Raw genomic sequence first — 17,793 nt, forward strand, 5'->3', positions numbered from 1 at the left:
AGCAGCCTTCAATATGTTGAAATACTGTAAGGCCCATTACAAATACCTGGTATCTGTACTCACCCATCCCTAATTGATTTAGATTTGATTTGATTTTTTAATTAATCAAAATGTTGAATGTCCATCTGATGCAACCCCAGACAACACGTTTGTCATAGTTTTCCAAGTTAAAGTCAGCTTTTCTGCCATCCAGAAGTACCCCGGCGCCCATTGTTTACAAACATTATGAAAAAGGTCTCTTGGGATGACAAAAGTATGGTGATGTGGTGCAACAAAAACAGACCCACCTGGCAGTCTCCTTCCATTCTGCATCCTCCCCCTCCCTGAGGCAGATTTCGTCCAGCTCGGTGAACAGGGCATGCGGGATGTGCTCCTCATCGCCATCCTCTGTCCCCAACAGGAACTGCACCCTCTGGGCTGGCGTGTCTGCTGCAGCAAAGGACAAACTTTGATTTCTGCTTAAACTGCAGCTACAGTGTGTCAGCGGCCACATGCAAATGCAACGGATGGAAGAACACTGACTATGTGAGGGAGATTCTCGTCCGTCGTCGGCCGTGGAGTCCCTCTCCTTGGACCGCTTCCTATGTCTGTGGCCGTGGTGACGGTGGCGGCGATGTGATCTCCGACCCAGAGGAACATGTACTCCAATGTACAGAGTACGGTGACCTGGAGTCAAAAAAAGAGGGGGGAAAAATTCATATACCAACTGCAGACGTTTGAGGAGAAGTATTTTAGTAATGGAGTTCTCTTGCACTGGAACATTCACTGGAATTTTAATATGTCATTACTCTGTTCAAGTGCACCCCCCCAAAAAAGTTTAAATCATCGTTAAAAATGTGTATTTAATATGAAAACAGGACTATACTGTCATTTATATAAAGATATGGTAATATAATGTTAAGAATTCAACAATTTGTGCATCATGATTAATTCACTACATTCCTGCTGGTTTGCACAACTTGGCCACTGGGGTGCAGTATAATACAGTCATGCAGACAAAAATGAAGAAGACTTTCACAACTACTGTAAGTGTATCAGTACCTGAAGTAATATTATTCGTTTTTTGTAGAAGATAGAAAATATACATGCCTGTGAGTGTCATTTTGTTGTATATCTACATAAATGGCAGCATTTTTGTTGAACTATCCATTGCTTAAATAGTTGATTTGTTGTGGATAATACAGTAAAATGATTAAAATAAAAACAAAAAAATCAAATCAAGTTAATAATAAATAATTAAAAAATAAGCATGAAAATAAACTACTTCATTGGTTGCATTATTATATTTTACTAAAACTAGACAATTAAAATGTATTTATTAATTTGTATTGATTTATATTAATTTATTCTAAATAATTTGATATTTGATGTATTGTAAATAGCATTACAGTAATAAAATACAAAAATCACATAACCCTTTAAAACAATGTTTACCTCTATTTAAAAAAATGTTAACTCGTTAAGTTAGATTGAATTTGGTATAAAAATAACATTTAAAGTGAGATTATTTCAACATTAAAATAAAATTTAGTAAATATTTACATACACGTTTTATTTATTTATGTATTTATTCATTTATTTATTTTACCTCATCTATAAATGATCTAAACTATCTGAACTTTTTTTTTTTTTATCAAACATTTTTAGAAGCCTGGAATTACGCATCAAGTGCCTAAACAATCTCCACTAAACTTTGTTGGCAGTTGAGGCACAGACCAAGCAAACTCTATTTATATTTAGTCCTTTTTCTTTCTTTCTTTCTTTTGTAATTTCTCACTGAACATCCATTACATGTTAATAAGTCAATAGAAGATGTGGTTGCCTATGAACATATCCCATTTGGAGCTGATCAAAATAGGACTGTTTGGTCTTGTCGGACATTCTGCTTTTTACCCTGCCTGCAGACCAAACAATGGCACCTCCAGAAAGCTTTCCCCACATTTTAGCTGCCACACTTGTGCGTGCAGAACTTGAGCATGCATGCACAAGGTTGGAGTGAAGATAATCCGAGCTGACTGTCTCCTCTTTTTTACTGCATTCGAGCTGACCGGCCAGCGCTGCACACCCCCAACCCTCCACCCTTCCCTGGTCCTCAGCTGAGTGATCAGAGAACTGTGAATGCCCTGTTCTTGCCTCCTGCACCATATGAGGTGTCACAGTTTCCAGTAAAATCAAATCGATCTGCATCATAGATTTCAAACATACCCAATTTTATCCCAGAATGTGGCGGTACTGATAAAGTGTACAGTGTACCTTGAGATACGAGTAACCCAATTCATGAGTTTTTCGAGATACGAGCTGTCGATCGGCTGATTTTAATTTTTTTGCTTTGACTTGCCAACGCAAATTTGAGATACGAGTGTTGTATGTTAACAAGTGACTAAATCACTTCACAACAAGTGGCAGTTTGGCAGATAAGATTAATATATATTCTTCAAAAGAGAGGCTTCAAGCTGCTTATTGACACTCTCAGCTAAATTTTATTTTCAAAATGAACATAAAACAAAGAGAATTACACATTGTTTATGGAAATCACTCACGTAGCCACCGCTACCTGAATGCTAACATACAATGGGAAACTCCATAGGCTAACCATTAGCAACTACAGTCGGTGGCAGTCTCGTTACCCTTTCAGCAACAGATATTTGAACACGAATGGTTGGTGCTGCAAAACGTGTAGCACCATTTGTCACGGCCATCAGTTCAATACCCCATACATGTCCAAGGCACATGTTTTGTTCATGCTAGCATTTTTGATTGATTGATCGATCGACTGACACATTTACTTCAAACATGCAGTACAAAGGCAAACAGTGTACAAAACCTTGACTCACAAACTTAGCATGTGCTTCAACGAATGAAGAACAGTGACAGAATTGTTACCTTCTAGTTCTTCCTTCTCAAAGTTGGTGTTCAGCATGGAGCGGGTTCCGCCGCGGTCCACCACTGCTTCCTCATCAGTTCTCTGACACAAACAGGCACAGACGTTCAGGGCTCAATTGGAATTGTACATAATCAAAAATCCACCATTTTTCAACCTTACACTCTTCTTAGAATGTGCGAAGATATGTCCGAAACTGCACCCAAAGAGTGAAACTCTGCACCACTAGCTGTAGACATAACAACAAAGCCAGCCAATTAGAATACAGTATTTGAAAGCTGCTTTCTCCTGCTCAAGGTCATCCTACACGTTTAGTTATGCTTTGAAAAGCATTGCTCTTCATCACCTCTGAAAAAAGCCATCGGTCTGATTGTTAGCATGTGTGTTGTACAAGGACAGAAAATTAAGCAAAGTAGGCAACACAGCCATCAAATGTTAGATATTTAAATTGAAATACAACTATAGCAAAACAATATCCAAAATCTGATCGAATTTGAATGATGGCAGGATGAGGCCTGTTCACTGAAACATTCAGATATGCACCACAGTTAGATAGCTTTGTGTTTAGCATAGTCAGACCTAGCTAGTCGTTGCTGCTCTGGAAGTGGCGAATAAATCGTTTTTGGGCTTTGAAACAAGCCAGCCATGTACTGTGCTAGCCCACCTAACTTCGAAACGACAAAAGGTTGTCCATCTCGATATGTGCCCTGCGACTGAATGGCAACCAGTTCAGGTTGTAGTCCACCTTTTGCCTGAAGCCAGCTGGGATAGGCTCCAGCCCCCTGCGACCATGGATGGGATAAACGCTATTGAAAATATATTCATGTCCCTTAACTCTTTGACTGCCAAGCATTTTCAGAAAAGAGGATGTGTGGGTGCCAGCTGATTTAAGCATTTTGACTGATCTTTCAAGGTCCACAGAAAATGTTGTGTTTGTACTATGGAGACACAGATACTACCGAATGAAAGATTGAACTCTCATCTTTCATCAGAAAAAAAAACTTTGTTTCTACCTTATTCCGTTCTTCAGTAATCAACAATAGAAAATAGGTTAGTTTCATCCAAATGCTCTGTTTTGAAACAAAATACGGAGAAATCAAGCTTTTAGTGAAACGATATTATTTCATGCACTCTAGGGATTTTGACACCTTTTTTTTCCATGAATGATGCCACAAACATCTAAACAGTGCTTTACTTCTGTAAAACACTACCACCAACAATGAAAAAGTGTTTTTTGATAGCAAAATATGTTTATTTACATTCAACAGCGTAACAATTTGACAAAAACAATTTGGCAAACTATTTACAAATGTGTGCAACCGTGGTACTATTTACAATTGTGTGGATGTGTTCACACAGTTTTTCTTTTTGTGAGGTATATTGTGTAAAACTCCCCTGCGTGCAAGGGGACGCAGCAGGATTTGCACCACAGATTAGTTTCACTGCGATTGCCCCTTCGCGTTCACTTTCTTGCCGGCCTTTTTCTCCGGGAAGTAGCAGGTATATACTGCAGTGTGTGTTTGGCCATGTTGTCATCAAGTCTACTCTCAGGATCATGATACGGTGACCTGGTGTTACGTCTGGCTTCCTCATGTCCTTTGGTTCCTATACCGGGTGGTAGATGTTCTGATCCATCTTATCCACTCCATTCATGGTGGCATCGTAGTCCAGAACCAGTGTCTTCTCCGTGATCAGACTGTACCCACTCCTCCGATGAATATGCATTGGACTCGGGGTACACTTCATCGTCCGATTGAACGTCCGCCTGTGCAGAAGTGCTCGTTTTCCGCCGTTAGCATCGCTAGCCGGTGAGGCTTTACGACGCGATCGAAGCCGCCGCGTCAACGCTTCCAACTTCGGCGTCAACCTCGGAGTCACCATCATCATCATCAATGTGCTCTTTAGCATTGGTCGATGCTTTTCGTCTTTGAAAAAAATGCTCAAGCGTGAGCTGCTTGCAACCGGTCGCCATTTTCGCCTCCTCAGTCATTCTCCCCTCAACGCTCTAGCTCCGCCTCACGTCTTCTACTGACGCCTACCCGATCTTGTCCAAAGAGAGTCATCGCTGCCATCTAGTGCCCAAAAATAGTCATTATACTAACTCGACCTGCTTGATACTTTCCGCGCAGCTTGCCAAGGCTTTCCTCCACCCGTTTAAAAAACAAACAAAAAAACCATAGTGAACGTCTTTTAACGTCTTTGGCAGCACTCATTTGGATTTTACTAAACGTTATTAAACGTTTTTGGCGATCAAAGAGTTAAACGTAATATATATATTTTTAAACGCTGATTAACAAATGCTTCTATTTGGAAAGCCATGTGCTTGGCGGATTCCGATTGCGACACAGAACAGAAAAACAAAGTTGCGCTTAAATATTGTTAATATACAGGTAACTTGTTTTTCACAGATTAAGATATAATATAATATGTACCTTTGAGTATTGTTGTATTACTTGTCTGTATGTGTTCCTACATGTCATGGTATATGTAGGCGATGCTAATTTACCTTTAGCATGCCAATGGGATTTTACATTGACTTTAGCATCACGACTGGAGATGTTTTAAGATAAAGCTTGCCGAGTGAGGATAAGCAGTTCGGAAAATGAATGAATGAATGACGTTTGTAAGATCATGAGAAGTCAAAATCACGAGTACATTTGGATGAATTTCCAAACCCTACTGGATGGATGAGACTGTCTGCAAGCAATACCACCCCCCACCCCCAAAAATCCTCATTTCAGAGTCACATCAGATGCCTCAAAAATGCCCCCTGCCTCCTCACTTCACGCCTTTTCAAGAGCCAGCAGCAACTTGTGACAAGCTATGACATCTTTTTTCATGTTATGTTTTATGTTTGGCGTTGTTCCATGTGCGCCAAAAATGCTTTTATTGTCTTGGCGCTCATTTTTTTCCCACACTTTGGGCTATACAATAATAGACGCAAGCAGCCGACCGCCGCGAACTCTCGCTGTCGAGCGAGGCGGAAGAAGAGACGGCAAAACGCCGGCAGGGACACAATGGCGAGATCCAGCCCGCTTGACCATTTAACGAAACCCAGCCTCGCCGTTGGCCGAGCAAGGGCAGGATGAGGCCGAGCTCACTGAATGAGACAGATCTGCCCCAAATACAAGCTAATTCCAGCAAGGCAAGAAATGCAAAGCATGAATACTGCATCTACAGTTCTTTACTTTTGCAGTATTTTGATGAAAGCATGTTACTCATTTGCTCCCCAAAACATATTTTAAATGTTTTAAGTGTCCCAAAGACGTATTTATATCTTTTTTAATGTTGATTTTTATGCTAGAGCATACAGAAGGAGAAGGCTTTGATGCAGACGCTCAACTACAAAGAACTGTTGACGAAATGGTAGTTATTACACAAACGGCCAGCAGGTGGTAGCAGAGCAATGAAGATGAACCAGGGCCATGTTGAAAAAAAAAACTCAATTACTCACAATTCTAAATAGATTTGTGAATAATGATGAAACTTAGCTATATTGTAATGCTAACTTCTGCAAAACGCAAACAGATAAAAATATACTTTTTTCCTGATGAAAGAAGAGGCTTGAATCTTTCTTTTGGTAGGTTCCATGTTTTTATAGCAATAAAATAATATTCTGTGGGCCTTGCAAAATCAGTCAAAATCCAGTAAAACAGCCGGGAGTGAAGGGGATTGCTTCTGTGAAAATGGCTGGGAGTTAATGAGTTAAGACACATGGGAACTATTTCAACTTGTGATAAAATGCATAATATTGTATATCTAGGACATAGGGACTAAACTTTAAATGTTCATCTAATGCAAAGTGTTGGGGTCAAAGGTCAAACACCAATCAACATTGTACTTCAGCTTGATGAAAACAAAATAAGTACACATGCAGTACATCGTGACAACCTTAGGGTGGCACTTTCTGAGCATCTGACGTTCATCCGCAAAGATTAACGGCCAAGTGAAATGGTGCAACGTCACTCTCTCACACACGGACGAGCGCGTGGATGATGAGCAATGAGATCAAAAGGGTTTAGCGAACAGACGCGGCAAGCTCAAGCTGATTCACTGCCGTTCAATGTTCAATGAGACCTTATCAGTGCAAGTAAACAAATCGTAGACATGCACACAGATGGTGATTCCTTACAAATTCCAATTAGACAGAATCTTATAGAACTGTAAAAATTATTGATTTGATTTCAGGGTTTTTTCTCCATATGTATTACACTTAAATGTTTTAGCTCATGAGGCCAATTTTAATATCACACAGAAAATACACTAAGTAAATACAAGTGCAGTTTCTAAATGATGATTTATTTATTACAGGAAAATAAATCTCGTATCTCTATGAAGGTGGGAAAAAAATTCTCCCCCTTCTTAAATCATGGGTTGACTAACCCCAATTTTTGGAAAAGCAGAGCTCAATTTCCTTGGTCACACCAAAGCAAGATTCCTACAAGATTTGTTTACTCAAGAAGTCATTTAAAAATACCTGTCACACAACATGAACTAGGCTACAAAATCTGATGAAGAAACGCATCCTCGACTGTAAATAAATTCAAAAACAAATAAAAGACATCGTGATTGAAATCTACCAGCCTTGAAAAAGTGACACAATTATTTCCAAGGCTATGGGACAGCAGTGAACCACAATCGCAAATGGAGAAAACTGGGAACAGTGGTGAACCTTCCCAGAATTGGTGGGACAACCAAAATGACTCCTAGAGTGCGACGACGACTCATTCCGGAAGTTGCAGAAGAACACGGAACGCCAACCGAAGAGCTGCAGCCCTCACACGCCTCAATTAAGCTTAATGCTCATGACTCAGCCACTCAACTAGGATGACACTGGCATGATGACGTTTGTCCAAAAAAATACACAAAGGCTTGCCTCACATTTACATCACATGACTACAACATTGGTAAAGACCTGTAAAATGTGTAGCGAATGTTGAACTGTACTGCGTCTGTTTTTCCTTTTCCTTTTATGTAGCTAAGTAAGGAAAGTAGACATTAAACATTTATAAACAACTCTGATGGTGACCTGCAAATTTAATTAGAAACCTGACAGCTATGTGATAAGTGGTGCTGACATTCATAACAAATGCATGTGCAACTAATATTAACATCCAAATAGCTAGCTTAGCAGTTAGCACCATGAAAAAAAAATGCGCTTATGAATCTTTAACCAGATCAGCACCAAACTAGAAAACACACTACTGTGATGTACAACATTTTCTGATCTCATCTTATTATCCCCCATTAGTTATTGTTCAATTTTTGCCCTGCTCTGTATCATTGTCAATTATCACTGTATAAACGTGGCGCCATTGATGCTAACATGCTTAATGCGCAAAGCAGCGCTTAGCAAGTAAAAGCTATTCATCAAATGTTGATTAAAAAGGGGTACGTTTTGGGGGCAAAATTGTCTTATGGAGAAGGCTAAAAGCAGGCCAAATACAACAAAAAAATATATATTTGATAATATGGTCCAGGCTCAAGAGTTCAAGCTGCAAACAGACACACAGAGGTTAACCGGTTGTCCGTATACCTGATTCAGTTCATATACAAACCATGTTGAGTCAAAGACTACGGCTTTAGGTGACGATTTAAGGGGAAGCTTATGGAAAGTATGATTTGTGAAAACCATGTTCATGTGGAATACTGTCTGAATGTAAATAGATGTCGTAAATGGAGTTCTTCGAAGAGTTTCTCCAAAACAGCTACACTACGTATATGTATATTAGGATCCAACTAATGGACTAGTTTACAGATTTTACCACTCTGCAATGACAATTATAGCTTGAACACCACAGACGCATCACTCAACAAATTAGCAGTGGTGCCTCTAGTGTGTGGCAATTTTACACAAAAAACAAAACAATCAAACAACAATCCACATTACACAAATGCAGGTTTGCTACAATACATAATTGCAAAGTAATCCTTCCAATTGTAGCGAGTAGCAATCATGTAGTTAAGATACATGAATCGTGTTCAGAGTTCTGCAAGAGCTTAAATGAACTACAAAATATCTGAAGGCGTTCAATCAAATGTTGCCAGAGCAGCATACGCCTCAAGCGTGATGCAGTTACACTTCTCATCCGTGATCTAATATGTTCCGTGTGTACCTCTGTTTCCTACCCAAAAATCCAAATATAAATAAACATTTCATTACCACGATTATGCAACGATGAGCCAAAATATCCACCCAGCAGGCCTCTGTTTCTATTTATAGCCGTCAATGATACCGGAGTAAAATCTGACAGACTTTAAATGATTAAAAGAAGTAGTATGGAAAAGTAGAGGAGACGAAATCATGAATTTCACAAGTTGTGCTGTGTGACGCAGGCTTCAGGGAAGAACAGGGAGCATGCAACCAAGACTGCAGGGGTCGTCGGCATGGATGAGGTGGAGGAGGGGTGGACATGCGACCAAGCGTGATAAAGAGACGTGCTCACGTGTTTCTGTATGTACAGTCCATCAGCACTCCAGAAGAATTATTACGTGACAATCGGCCACAGCATTATGACCACTGGCACAATATAATATCATCTATTGCAAGAGCTGAAGCAAATTTCCTGCCTTCACAAAGAAAATAATGTCGCTTTTCCCTGGTAGGAATGATTCCAGAATATGCCCAATGTCATGTTCCTCCCCTGAAGGTCATGATACTTGCACATATACAAGCACACAAGGCTAGAGACCAAGAATCAATTCACGATCCACACTCCCAATCCATATTATTATTATTTTTTTAAGTTATATGAAGCGAAGTGAATTTTTTTAGATCTGTAACTATGTGAATCACTTTGTGAAATGTGCTACAGGGATAAAATATACTTATATTGAACATGTTCAGTAAGTGCTAACTGAAATACTGTAATATAATAAAAATATTTGCTTAGTCCTTTTGTTGGTTAAAATAGGTTGCTGTGACAACAACAAAATATTATACTAATCTTTAGTAGGTCATATAGCATCCAAACGATTAAAGCCTGTAACATAAAAACAAAAAATATTTTGAATTTATCTCTAAAACAAAAAGAAGAAAAATATTTAGCTACAGTTACTTTCTCTTAAAAGCAGTTTGTTTTTTTCCACAATTTAAAACTGTTCCCAGTGATTATAAAAACATGTCTGTAACATGCTTTAAGCAAAATCCTCAAAGGCGCAAGAATTATAGCACGCTTTACATCGCTTTTTTTTTTTTAATCCTTTCAAGAACTTAGCCTGTTTTGAGGGGGCGGTCCTGTCTCATTAAAATGACCTACTGTTCATGCTGCCCACACAACCGCTGAGCTAATGGCGACTATGACTTTCATTACCATAGCGGGGGTGGATGGGGTTGAAAATGACAAGCAGCTTCTCTAGGCAGAGATTGTCCAAAAAAAGAAAGAAAAAGGGCAGTACCCATGAAGAAAATAAAAAAATTTCACTCATGGATGCAGCACTCCATACAATTAATGTGAGGGTGAGAGGATTGTTGCTCATTCAGTGAACCCATCGTCAAACTCAACAACTTCACTGAGTATTCAAGTATTTCTCGGTTACCGCAAACTAATGTAATAAAACTCTACCATAGTTACCTTTTGGCTTTGACACAATATTGCTTCCATGTTCCGTCAGCTGGACCCATGTCATGACAATGGCAGATCTTCACCCACGCTAGCTACCAAGTCATGAGCAGCTGGAGACGGTATTATGTGCATTAGACACACTGTTACATCACAATCAGTACAAGTACGGCTCACTCGTTCCCAAACTATTAACTTGGTTGTTTCATTCCATGCACTCCAGAGAGCCAGCTATTTATATACAAGCAGTTCAAAAATCTATTTTCCATATTTCTTCCCCTCTAAAGCCCCTGAGCAGCTTAGTTCAAGTCATATATTTCACACATGCTCCTTACGAGTAATCATTTCCCAATATCATGTAACTCTCCGGGACACAGGTACAATGTGCGACCTAATTTCTGCAAAACGCTATTCATGGGTCTACCCTGGGGAGCAACATAATAAAGGTTAAATTACTATTGTGGGAGCTACTTTGGAAGTATACAGTATAGTTATCTAAAAAAAATAATAATAATCCACAGCATTAGGCATACGTGTTAAAAAAGCTGGTGACGTTACGTAAGCTTGAGAAAAATCGCTTGACAGACAAAGGAATGTAAATCGAATTACTTTCAAGCAGAATTAAAGTAAATAATACATACAGAATGAATCTGTGGCTTGTAGTTTACAGACAGATATGGATTATGGCCGACTGTAAAGGCCGCTGCTATTGGTGAGTGGTTTTAGTTGTCATGGTTTTTCATCCCTACAGATGGTTACCGTGGCAATGATAACTGCTGAGAGCGTCACTACTTAAAAAACAGAAATATTCCTTCTCTGAAAAAGGCTCGTCAAAACTGTGCCAACACATGAATATTTATTTTCTTTTTTTCATCCCCATGAAGTAACCAGGATCAGTGCAGCAGGTATAAGCCCCAATCTGGGAGGAGAACAGTCCCATCTGTCAAGCCAAGCTTCCGCGGGACCTCTCACAAGCACAACAACACATCCCGTACCCTCGGCAAGAACTTTCCAAATAAAATGCATTACAGTGATTTGCCTACCTGGTAACTAAATCCCTTGCTGTAGTCCACCGAGAGCATTTTGGGACCCTTGCGATGCGAAGGGATGGTTGCTAACCCCCCCTTTGCTCTGCAGGCAGTGGCAGGATGAGAGGGTCAGAAGGGTTATGTGTCCCACTCGGAAAGAGGACGTAGTTCACTTCGATGCCAGCCCGAGAATACAAGGTGGCGAGCTCGCACCCAAAAACGCCCAGTGAAGAAATGGAGCTCAGCTCTTATTCAGTCGTGTCTGCTCTCATCCGGGGTCAAATGTTTCTGACTCGCATCCATCCGCCAATCCGCCCAGCACCCCCCACCCTTCAACAGGGATTAGCGCTGTGACATCACCGATGCTACCATGATTTGAGCACATCTTGTTTCTCTCCGACCGAGCCTGGTAGATTTGTTACCTCGAGTCTTGGGTCAGGGACGGCGTCACAGTTGGCGTCCCAAAGTTTACAGTTTAAGGAAAAGAATAACAACGGGGCAATGATGTCAGACTCACATCAGTCGGTTCAGGCTAAATGTCTCTAAATTCAAGACACGCAAAGATCACAACCAGCACCAGTCAATACTCGGAACATGCCGAACCATAAATAAACTAGTTTCACCCAAAAATAACTACTTCAGTGTTTCACTGTTGCCACCTTCACACACATCTGTCAATGCCATTGTGAGCCTAAATCTCTTATTTTAGTGGTTAAAATAATGTTGATACTGCCTGCCTACCTTGCATTTTGTGATAGCATTAGAACATTAGCGACAGGATTGTCAGCTAACACGATGAAGCTATTTGTTTGCTAGTTCAAGAGCGAATAAAACAGCACAAAATGTAACAAAACCGGAGTTTGTTGATGACTACAATATGTAAACATTATCCTCGTTCACATGAAAACATGTTCTGACTAGTCTAAAGTCGAAACAAGTAGGCAAATGTTGCGTATGTATGCAGGTGCTAATGCTAACATGCAATGGCAAATGGTCAGAATTGTTTATAGCTTTTCATCATTGCATAATATGACAAAACAAAAAGGCAACAGCTTGATTTTTTTGTGTTTGAAATTGAATCTGAGACATCCCTGTTTCTCGGTCTAATACAACATTTTAACAGTCACGTAATCAGCCCTCAAAGGTCTGGCTCCTCCACTTTGTGCATCTGGTGTCTTTTTATTGGCCTGTTAAGTTACTGCGGTCTGCTGGCCACCTTTTACGTACTGTCTCGCACATAAAGGAAAAACTAAAGGGGAAAGTGCCATGCAGTACTTTGAAACCAAATTGTGGGGGCAATGCATTTCCATTTACACTAATAGATGGCTCTTTAAGTTAATAGAGTTAATACAGATTTGTTAAAATAGGAATTTCAGTAAAGAATTGATTATTTTTATGTTTTTGTTTTTTTACTTGTATTAACAGTATGTTTTTGACCACAAACAAATATTTGCAACTTTGTGAGTCCTTCCTCTTTGTGACAAATGCTATACAAGATCAAACTTATTTACAGTTTTGAAAAATGGGTAAACGTAAAATGCAACAATATTTTAGCATCAACGTATCTCACAGTATCCACACAAATATACATATTTTTGGTGTCCTGCCTAATCATCGTCATGAAACTGTATTTTGTTTAGCTCCTGATCATTAAACTTACTAAGGAATCCAAGCCACTGTGTGCTAAATGCAAAGGATGTTCCTTAAATTGACTGAGAGAATAATAGTGTACTTACCACATTTTTAGTTTCTTGTGTGCTTTGTTCCTGCAAGCAAAGGAAATCAGTCAGCACGGCAAATAGAAACCCCACGTTTTACACATACGCAGTGCTTAACCGATGCATTAGATCAGCACCCTGTGAAAAATGTGTGCCACAGACGGCTATTAGTAAATGGCATGAAATGTAAAAAAACGTGAGAATTGGAAAATGTCATTTATGATTCCCCCCTAACGAAAAATAAAGCTGAAATATAGTCCTATATACTGTATGAGTCATTTGAACAAATTGACTGTAGCAAAACATTTGTTATGTTAACATATAGCAAACTGAGTTGAGAAATTACTAATGACAAATAACAAAGGTTTTACATATTGGCCTGTGTGTTCAGGTACCATTACTATCGTCCTAAAATATCAACATAATCATGACTTTTCATGGTTCTGTGCACCTGAATAAAGTTCCTGTGCCTGAAGTCCCCACGGCATTATACTCCCGCCATCTCGCTCTAATGTGGGAACAGCATTTTGAAGGTTGAAAGCTGCACAATTCCTTCTCCAAATAACTATTCAAATTTGGATTCATCACAGCAAAGAAACGTCCAAAACGTGTGGTTTGTGTTGAATGATAAAAACTAAGTCCAACACGATGAAGAGCCCTCACAACAGTCTTGCGTGAAATATCAAGTCATGTTCGGCAAAAAACATTAAGTCCCAGTTGAGAACCAATCATTGTGGCAGAGATCATTGGTAACACAATTCAGTGGTAATTACGATCATTTGTGGTTTCAAACCTAATTGACAGAAAAGGCACACAATCACAATGAGGCCTTTTTTTTTAATATAATCATCTGAATTGATTAATTTCCTGATTAAGATGTGCAATTAATTACCGTCATTTACTTGTATTCCTCAACAGACAAAAATAGTTTTAGCGGTTAAATGGGATGCTTGATTAATTTCTGACTTGTCGGAGTAGCCAAGCTTGAATTTGAGTATAATGTAAAAGGGTGAAACTATCTTGAAATTCCTCCTTCCTGTTAAAAACTGTAACACATTAAAAGGTTAAGGAAAATAAAGAAGCCCACATTAAGGTTCATGAAGTGTCTCATGCAGTCTCCCGGAAAAAGACAATTGTTAACAACAACCGAAACTTAGCCTGTTCTAAGAGGGCTGTCCTATCTCGTGAAAATGATCGACAGTGCACCCGGGTACGGTTTTTGTTACCCTGATGACTGGGGGTGGATTAAGCAGAGGCAAGCAGCTATTACTTGTGGAAGATCAGAATGTGGAAAAACAAAGTCACCGCCTCCAAAAAACTGCAAAAGTGGAAACTACACTTCATAGTGAATTCAAAAGTCAACTTTCCACATTTCGATGCTTTACACATTTAACCACTAAAACAACTAAATTAAAGCTGTGGACAATAATTACTTTTACTTTAGTAGCATTTAATGTTACTGTAGGTGCCTTTCTGAGAGCTGGGAGGGTGTCATCTGCCTAACAACAGAAACTGTTATATTTACGAAAGATATTGCCAAGGGGGAAAAAGTTAAATGAACAGAAGGGGCCAAAAACAGAACCCAGTGGAACCCCGGAAGTGACTCGAGATGAGCGGGATTTGAAAGATTCGAGGTGCTTGTACTAAGTGTGCTTGGTAATTATCAGTGGTGCAATTTAGGTCAGCTGTGGCATGAACCTTAAATTGCGTGGTGGTCGAATAAATCTTTTAAGCACTGAATAGTCGACATTGGTGCAATCATAAACTTTCCACTGTTAATGTCCATCCATCCAATCCATCCATTATCTTCTACTTTATCCGGAGTCGGGTTGCAGGTCAGCAGCTTTAGCAGGGAAGCCCAAACTTTCCTCTCCCCAGCCACTTCCACCAGCTCTTCTGGCGGGACCCCAAGGCGTTCCCAGGCCAACCGAGAAACATTGCATGTCCTGGGTCATCCCCGGGGCCTGCCGCCAGTAGGACATGCCCGGAACACCTCTCCAGGGAGGCGTCCAGGAGGTATCCGAACCAGATGCCCGAGCCACCTCAACTGGTTTCTCTCAATGCGGAGGAGCAGTGGCACGATGCGGAGGAAACTCATTTCGGCCGCCAGTATCCGGGATCTTGTTTTTTCATAGGTGAGGGTAGGAACGAAGATCGACCGGTAAATCGAGAGCTCTGCCTTTTGACTCAGGTCCTCCTTCACCACAACGGACAAATAAAGAGTCCACATCACTGCAGACGCTGCACCGATCCGCCTGTCGATCTCCCGCGCCATCCTGCCCTCATTCGTGAATAAGACCCCAAGATACTTAAACTCCTCCACTTGGGGCAGGATCATCCCAGACCCGGAGAGGGCACTCCACCCATTTCCGACTGAGGACCATGGTCTCGGATTAGGAGGTGCTGATTTTCATCCCAACCGCTTCACACTCAGCTGCAAATCGCTAAAGCGACAGTTGAAGATCACGGCTTGAAGAAGCCAACAGCACCACATCATCTGCAAAAAGCAGAGATGCAATGTTGAGGCCACCAAACCGGATCCCCTCAACACCTCGGCTGCACCGAGAAATTCTGTCCATTAAAGTTATGAACAGAATCGGTGACAAAGGGCAACCTTGCCCGAGTCCAACCCTCACTGGAAACGAATCTGACTTACTGCCGGCAATGCAAACCAAAACTCTGACACCGGTCGTAAAGGGACCGAACAGCTCGTATCAGGGGGCTCGGTACCCCGTACTCCCGAAGCACCCCCCCACATAACCCCCCGGAGGACACGGTCGAACACCTTCTCCAAGTCCACAAAACACATGTGGACTGGTTGGGCGAACTCCCATGCACCCTCGAGAACTGTTAATGTAAACATTCTTTTAATCTCAATCCTGAACCTTTCAAGTAGTGATTCACTTGACTGGTCTGAAAGTAACACATCTATGTTCATTTATCTTTGATAGCGACGTATTGTGGCAGGCAGAAGGTACACAATTAACCTACGTATCCATGATTTTTGTTTGGTACTAAACTGTAGACTATTCTGTATAATACGTGGCTTTGCTCACAGTGGTTGGGAAATGCTGCTTTCCATCACATCAATACTCTCTTCCCGGAGATTATCGTTCTACTCCTGCTCCACATAGAAACATGACATCCTGCTGACGCTATGACAACACATGGAAGAACACGGAGAACAAGCACGGCATGTATTATTTTTTTTTCAATCTAGTCAACATCTCCTATCGCTCTTTCTCTCTCTCAAGTGGGGAGGATATTTTTTCCTCTATCTCCCGAGCACCTGAATACTGATGAGATGATGCTTTCCCCAGGGTTTACAGTTAAATCAGACATTCTTGTTTGGATTCTTCAGTTCGCTTTATGGATTGGGCCTCTGATTTAGTGGGCAGATGCTCAATCTGACTCTGCATCACATGAAGATGAATCCCAAAATGATGATGGGTCGCAGACAATTTAGCATCGGCCTTCTTGGTAGTTAGAAGTATGCGTGGTAAAATCAAGTGAAAGATGCCTCATCCTAGCTCACAGGTTGCATAAGCAGCTGCAGGTAGTAGAGGGCGCATGAAGTACACTCACTGGGCATAGAGTCCAAATGCACACATATATTTGTATTTCTAAAAACTGCTCTGTTTAGACTGACACTAACATCCATTTAACAATATATTAATTATTGTGGTGTACTAGTGTAGAAGTGAACTACATCTTGGGATGGGTGCCTCTATTTTGTCTACCGAAGAGGCAAAATAAAGAGACAGTTCTCACCTGTACAGTACAACCACAATTAAAATATTGTTGATCAGTCCAAACAAAGCATCTTTTGCCTTTAATGACATTGAATTTGGTTTGTGACTCATGAATTGGCCTGTAACTGTAAATTCCAATGACCCATTATATCACTATGTTAATTATGCCGTGCAAGCATTGTGATAATAGTCAAGGAAGCTTCTTATGATTTATTCTAAAGACAAATAGCCAAACAGACATTTCACACGTGAATGAAGACAAAACTCATTTGACTCACCGCTGGCAACAGAGGCTCCATTTGAGCACCCTGGTCGGTAATGTCCATCTTTTCCTCCTCCTGCTCTTCCAAATGTGTTGCTCTTCTTCAGTTGAGACGCTGATTAAGGTTGGCGGTGAGGAGAGTGGCTAATATGGCTTTCTCAGCCCTTCACTCACAGTGCAGTATATTTCCCGGTTCGGGCTTTCTCAAATGGAGGTGGCAAAGCATGCCCTACATATTTTACGCATGGAGGAGGGAGGTTGCGCCTGCCCACACAAACATGGGGAGGGGGGGTCGTGCTAGACAGCCTCCGTGCGAAACCATTGTAACACTGATCAGCGCGTATTTTCATAATATGTGATAAATACAGCAAAAAAACAGTGACTGGTGCATTGACCTTGTGTTTTTAATTCATGCCCGCCTACACGAGAAGGTTTCCTGCTTCGGCGGCGGTATGTAGCAAATTCATTTATATATATATATAGAGCGTACATGCGGTAATATGAAGGAAACAAAGTCACAACCGAATGTGATCGTTCGTGTCCACATTTCAGTCTATGCGGCACGCGATCAAGTGCAACCATCGCGCATC

At 40.6% G+C, this 17,793-nt stretch overlaps 1 protein-coding gene across 5 annotated transcripts in view; it reads right to left on the bottom strand.

Annotated features, from left to right (window-relative positions):
• The window catches only part of LOC147179908 (sodium-driven chloride bicarbonate exchanger-like), a 31,901-nt gene extending 14,244 nt beyond the window's left edge, over positions 1–17,657 (bottom strand). Inside the window, exons 1-5 of one of the 5 annotated variants that reach the window (XM_086068253.1) lie at positions 17,220–17,657; positions 13,208–13,237; positions 2,884–2,965; positions 523–666; positions 288–429 (exon numbers count right to left, since the gene is read on the bottom strand). In XM_086068253.1, coding sequence (XP_085924379.1) covers positions 288–429; positions 523–666; positions 2,884–2,965; positions 13,208–13,237; positions 17,220–17,267 — 446 coding nt within the window. In that variant the 5' untranslated portion in view covers positions 17,268–17,657. Of the gene's footprint in view, positions 1–287; positions 430–522; positions 667–2,883; positions 2,966–11,486; positions 11,751–13,207; positions 13,238–17,219 lie in introns of those variants that run through there. The other 4 variants (XM_086068248.1, XM_086068249.1, XM_086068251.1 and 1 more) reach the window with 4 other exon arrangements.
• Positions 17,658–17,793: the final 136 nt, after the last annotated feature.

This window comes from Leptonotus elevatus, chromosome 2 (genome assembly GCF_054856555.1).
Source record: "Leptonotus elevatus isolate MCC_2025b chromosome 2, RoL_Lele_1.0, whole genome shotgun sequence".
NCBI classification, from domain to species: Eukaryota; Metazoa; Chordata; class Actinopteri; order Syngnathiformes; family Syngnathidae; genus Leptonotus; species Leptonotus elevatus.